Source organism: Chlorella variabilis (genome assembly GCF_000147415.1).
Source record: "Chlorella variabilis unplaced genomic scaffold CHLNCscaffold_12, whole genome shotgun sequence".
Classification (NCBI taxonomy): domain Eukaryota; kingdom Viridiplantae; phylum Chlorophyta; class Trebouxiophyceae; order Chlorellales; family Chlorellaceae; genus Chlorella; species Chlorella variabilis.
The window spans coordinates 827,948-833,700 of record NW_005435076.1 but is presented as its reverse complement, the minus strand read 5'-3'; the positions used below and the strand labels follow the sequence as shown (position 1 = coordinate 833,700).

General features: G+C 67.6%; 2 protein-coding genes across 2 annotated transcripts; both read left to right on the top strand.

The window, feature by feature from the left end:
* Nucleotides 1-204: 204 nt before the first annotated feature.
* CHLNCDRAFT_24278 (hypothetical protein) lies at nt 205-2,206 on the top strand (the record flags this gene model as incomplete). The annotated part of the gene is made up of 8 exons (XM_005847074.1): nt 205-313; nt 397-560; nt 633-761; nt 858-889; nt 1,011-1,222; nt 1,332-1,458; nt 1,569-1,693; nt 1,821-2,206. 8 exons carry the CDS (start codon nt 205-207, stop codon nt 2,204-2,206), a joined length of 1,284 nt encoding a protein of 427 aa, XP_005847136.1.
* Nucleotides 2,207-2,565: 359 nt separating this feature from the next.
* On the top strand, nt 2,566-3,189 carry CHLNCDRAFT_15549 (hypothetical protein; the record flags this gene model as incomplete). The annotated part of the gene is made up of 3 exons (XM_005847073.1): nt 2,566-2,653; nt 2,815-2,917; nt 3,120-3,189. Coding segments are annotated over 3 exons (261 nt in total), but the record flags the coding sequence as incomplete, so codon positions are not given.
* Between the last annotated feature and the right edge of the window lie 2,564 nt (nt 3,190-5,753).

Genomic DNA, 5,753 nt, shown 5'->3' with positions numbered 1-5,753 from the left:
ATGTTAATGGGAACAGCAGAAGACACAAGAGCTTCTTGGGCATGGAGGTGGGGCACAACAGGCCACATAGCAGCACAATGTGTCACCCGTTGGCGGTGAGCTGGCGGGGCAACGGGAAACCGTCCTTTAGCCACCGCAACCTTCTTCTTCGTGGGTGACGAGATCGTTCCCGACAGTTTGCAATCTCTACAGCCCTCCGGCAAGATGGGTGCGCCGCATGGCGCCATCCCCGACACCCACCTGGCTATCACCTTCCACGGGAAGTGCATTGTGAAGGTGGAGACTGTACCAGCTCCCCGGCTGCAGGAAGCGGGTGAGGCTCGTGCCGCCGGCCTGTTGCTCCCGCTCCGCCGCCACTCACACCTTGCCGCTCACCCCCAACTCTGCTCCCGGCAGGCGATGCCATCGTGCAGGTGGACCTGTGCGGCCTGTGCGGCTCCGACCTTCACCCCTACCACTGCCGCGAGCAGGGCCTGGATGCAGGGACTGTGATGGGCCATGAGTTTGTGGGGCACGTGGTTCAGACAGGCAAGCAAGCGGGCCGGCAGGCCGGCAGGGCCGTGCAGCTCAGCGAGCAGCCATTCTAGCTCCCCACTGATCTAACAGGATGCCGGCTGCGGTGTGCAGGAGAGGGCGTGCAGCAGTTCAAGGCGGGCGATAGGGTGATGTCCCCTTTTACCGCCAGCTGCGGGGCCTGCTTCTACTGCCGCCACAACCTAACTGCAAGGCAAGTGATGCCTGCATCAGGTGGTTGCGCCCTGGTGGTCGCCCATGCTGTTGGAACATGCGCCAGCTTGGCTATCCCTTGCCGCAGGTGCGAGAAGTCGCAGCTGTTTGGGTGGGTGGAAGGCGGGAAGGGCCTGCACGGCGCACAGGCGCAGTACGTCAGGTGGGCGCCGAGCTGTTACACAATGGCGCCGCTTCCTGTGCCACCAGCGGGCCATGGCATTCTTGACTGGAAGGTATACCTGGCAATCATTTATTTGGTTACTATACTGGCGGTACTGCAGGGTGCCCATGGCGGATGCCACGTTGGCCCTGGTCCCGCCCGATGTGTCGGATGAGGAGGCGCTGCTGCTGGGCGACATCTTCAGCACAGCATATTTCGCTGCCTGCAACGCCGGCATTGCTGAGCTGGCGGCGATCGCCGCCGTCCAGCGGGAGGCGGGCCCAGTGGTGGCGATCGTGGGCTGTGGCCCCGTGGCGCTGCTGGCAGTCCTGGGTGAGAGGCGCCGGCTCCCCTCTCCCAGCCTCTCTGCTCGCTGGCAGCCAAGCTTCCCTGGCCGGCAGCATCGCCTTGACCACAGCACGAGCGTCCGCTACCTGTGCAGGCGCCCGTGAGCTGGGCGCTGCGTCTGTGTTCGCAATAGACTCGGTGCCTGAGCGCCTGGCGATGGCAGAGCGCTTTGGGGCGGTGCCGCTGAACCGCGACCAGCTAGACCCGGTGGCAGCGGTTAGGTGCGCTGGCCCTGGCTGGCCCTTTCGCATGCCCATTGGCATGGACCCCTGCCTCTGCCCCCGCTGCCGCTGCACATGGGACCAGCACGGAGCGCCCCCCTGGCCTGCAGAGAGGCAACCGGCGGCCGCGGCGCAGACTGCGTGCTGGAGGTTGTTGGCAGCCCCTCGGCGCTCAGGACGGCTATGGATCTGGTGCGGCCTGGCGGTACCATCTCCTCTGTCGGCTGCCACACAGGTGACAGCGGCGCTGCCGTGGCCGTGCCTGGATGGGGGCCTATGCAGCGCCTGGATGGGGCTCCATGCATGCAGCACCAGCCCCTGCCTGACTTAATCTTCCTCCTCCTGTCCCGCCCCCTGTGCAGAGGCCACCTTCCCCTTCTCCCCGGTGACTGCCTACAACAAAAACATCACCTACCGGAGCGGCCGCTGCTCAGCACGGTGCGTGTACGGCCTGACTGCAGTACACAGCGGTGCAGCAGCACACCGGCCCGGCCTAATTCTGCGTCGATCTGCTTGCTGCCAAGCCACATGCCTCCCCTCGTCTGCCTGGTGCAGGTACTACATGGAGTGCCTGCTGCCGCTGGTGCGCAGCAAGAAGTACGACATCACCGCCGTTATCAGCCACCGCCTGCCACTGTCAGCTGGTGTGGAGGCCTACCAGCTCTTCGACAGCCGCGCCGCGGGGTGCACCAAAGTCGTGATGCGGCCCTGGCAGCAGGAGGAGCCGCAGGAGCAGCTGGAGGCCTAGCGCAAGCTGTGCGTGTAATGCCTGCTCGTGCACAACCCACCGCCATCGTAACGCAGCAGTAGCAGCAGAGAACATTGTGAAACCTTTGCAGTCAACAGAGCGGTGGGGTCGCAAACATGTGAGCCCTGCTCCGACATCTCACTCTCCCACGGCGCCTCCGACATGGCGGCGGGCGCCGCCAGCTCAGATTTTGCAAAAGACACCACTGAGTGCCCGCAGGTCCATTCCTACCGTATGCACTCGACCGCTATCCCCTAGTGGCTTTGCTGCTGGGGTAGCTGATTGACATGTCGTCGGGACTTGGCAGCTGTGAGGGTTTAGCGGTTCACCAGTTCACCGCAGATTGAATCTAGCGCATCATGGGTGTTCGTGGGCTGTGGCCGCTCCTGGAGCCGGTGGGCCGGCGGATCAGCATCGAAGCGCTGCGAAACAAGCGGCTGGCAGTCGGTGAGTAGCTCCATCTGGCATGTCTCGTTGTCTGGGGAGCCTTGCCTTGAGCCGTCCAGCCTGCGCCACCTGCACCGCCTCCCAAGGTTGCGGTCGCCTGCTGCCGCCAGCCACCGCTGCGGCCGCTCACCCTGGCTGCCCCCCTCTCCCCCTGGCCGCAGATGCCTCCATCTGGCTGTTCCAGTTCATCCAGGCCATGCGGGATGAGCGCGGGGAGCTGATACGCAACGCCCACGTGCTGGGCTTCTTCCGACGCATCACAAAGTGAGGCCGGCGGCTCGCAGGGGCGGCGGCCACACCCAGAGCCCGGGGCAGCAGTTCTCTGCTTCTTGGCGCCTGCTTTTTTGCCGCCCCCCAGTGACCTCGCTGTGTGCATGTATGTGGTGGGAATGGACGGAAATATACACAACTTTCACCCGCTGTTGTCCTGCCCACACTGGATGCCGCCGCCCTCTCCCATCTTCAGGCTGCTCTACCATCGCATCCGGCCCGTGTTTGTGTTTGATGGCGCCACCCCGGCCCTCAAGAAGCAGACCACTGCCGCCCGCCGCAGGTGCTGGGGCAAGAAAATCGGCATGCCATGGCTTTTGGGGTGGCGCCGCTGCCTGCTGATCCCCAGCCTGCTGCCTCTGCTGCTCTTCTGTGTGCAGGAGGCGGGAGCAGCAGCACGCCAAGCTGCGCCGCACGGCGGAGAGGCTGCTGATGAACCAGCTGAAGCAGCATGCGCTGGGCCAGGTGTCAGAGGCGCAGCTCAGAAAGGCGGCGGCCCAGGCAGCAGCGGCGGGTAGCAGCGCGGCCGAGACTGCTGAGCAGCAGGAGGAAGCGGGGCCATCAGCTGCGGCTGGTGCCACGGACGCAGCTGGATTGGCAGCAGGCGAACAGGGGGCAGAGGTGCAGGAGGAGGAGGAGGATCGTGAGCAGGCTGCCGCTCGGGCTCGCAAGGGCAAAGCCCCGGTGGAGGAGCCGGCCGCAACCGAGGCAGGCGCAGCGGCAGGGCCGGCACAGCGGCGGCCGGCCGGCACGGGCGAGCGGCCCAGCAGCAGCGCGGCAGCAGCCGCTGCCGGCGAGGGCGGTGGCGCTGCCACCGCTGCCGACGAGCTGCTCGCCGCGCAGCTGGCCGCCGTGGAGTGGGAGAGCGGCGACGAGGCGGAGACCCAGGCTGCAGAGGCAGCGGCTCTGTCCGCTTTTGCCTCGCGCAGCCAGGAGCGGCGGCAGCAGCAGCGGCAGCAGCCGCGGCGGCAGCAAGCGGGGGAGGGGGAGCAGGAGGGAGAGGAGGAGGAGGAGGAGGGAGAGTCTGATGGGGAGCTTGAGATTGTTGTTCCAGAGGTGACGCCCAGCCTGGAGCGGCTGCAGCACCTACGCCAGCGGTGCGGTGCCTGGTTGGCGCATGGCGGGGCGTTGCTGTGGTGGCGTGGTTCCAAATCGCTCACCGCTTCCCCCACCTCTGCTGGGCTGCACACCTGCCGACCTGCCTGCCCCCCAACCCCCTGCTCCCCGCCCGCGCCTGCCTTGCAGGGCGGCCGTCTGGATCCCGAGGTGCTGTCCACCCTGCCGCCGTCTGTGGCCTTTGACCTCATCGCTGCGGAGAGGGACCGGCTGCAAGCGGCCAACCGGCAGGAGCTGCAGGCCAAGGCGGGCGCCCCCGCCGACTTCTCTCGGTTCCAGATGCAGCAGTACCTGCTGTCCACGCGGTTCAGGTGGGGCGGGGTGTGGGGGGCGGCCGTGGTGGCGGCGGTGGTGGTGGAGGTGATGGTGGGGTGCATATGAAAACACTGTTGTTGTGGCATTCACTGGTGTGGCTCTCTGGTCCAGGCAGCCAACTCCCGGCCCTCCCTGCTGCCAACGGTGCCACCTTGCGTCCCTGCAGGCGGCGGGTGGAGGAGGTGAAGGATGCTCTGAACAGCGCGGCGGCGGGGGGCAGCGCGGCGCGGCGGATCGCGGGCGAGGCGGGACGCGAGTACATTCTGCACAAGGACCCGCAGCCCCCTGGGCCAGGGGACCAGCAGCCGCAAGGACAGCAGCAGCAGCAGCAGCAGCAGCAGCAGGAAGGGCAGGAGGCGGAGCAGCAGGGGCAGCAGGAAGGGGAGCGGGCCCTCAGGGCAGACGCTGCTGCCGCACCGCCGGGGCGGGGACGGGCGCCGGGTGCGCAGCCAGCCACGCAGCACGCCTCGGCGGGCGCGGAGGCGGCCGAGGCGGCTGCAGAAGCGGCGGGCGGCGGCGGCGTGCTGGACATTTGCTTTGAGGTGGACCTTAGGGAGGATGGTGCAGGTGGGTGGGTGGGCGGGTGGGTGGGTGAGTGCGTCGGCAGCCAGCCACAGCAGCTTGATTGGCATCACGTGGCGGCGCCGGTCCCGACCTCTGGCTCTTTGTTTTACCTGGTGCCCAGGGTTGCGTGTCTGCTTACCTCCCTGGATGTTCCTGCTGCCGCAGATGGCGAGGACGGCTTGGAGTGGGAAGATGTGGACGCGCCCGGCAGCGGCGGCAGCGGCGGCGACAAGGACGCGCAGCACTGGCGGGAGCGGGCGGCGGCGCGGCAGCGGTACTGGAGCCTCAGCCACGGCTTCCAGATGGGGCGGAAGCTGGCGACGTGGGGGGAGCAGGAGGCGCAGGGCGCGGGCGGCGGCGCCGGCGCTGCCCAGCAGGCCCAGGAGCAGCAGGAGGAGGCCGGCGACGGCGGCGGCTCGGCTCGCAAGGCGCTGATAGGTGAAGCATGCCGCTTGCCTCGCACCTGCCGTGTGCCCAACCGCCACCCCACCCACTCTCCCTGATGCCTGCCTCCCGCTTCCCTCCACTCTCACTCCCCTTCCACTTTGCCTCCCGCAGCACGCAGCCCGCCCCGAGGCTCCCCGCGCGCCGAGGTGCCCAAAGATGAGGATGGGCAGCTGCAGGAGGCCATACGCCGCAGCCTGGCCGAGGCAGGTGGCAGCGCCGGCAGCTTGCGCGCGAGCCCCGGCGGCGTGCTGGTGTCACTGGCGGCGGCCGCCGACCAGCTGCTGCAGCAGCAGCGCCTCTTGCGCCAGCGCCTGCACCAGCAGCAACAGCAGCAGCAGCAACAGCAGCAACAGCAGCGTGAGGAGGTGGCTGAGATTGAGGTGGTGGA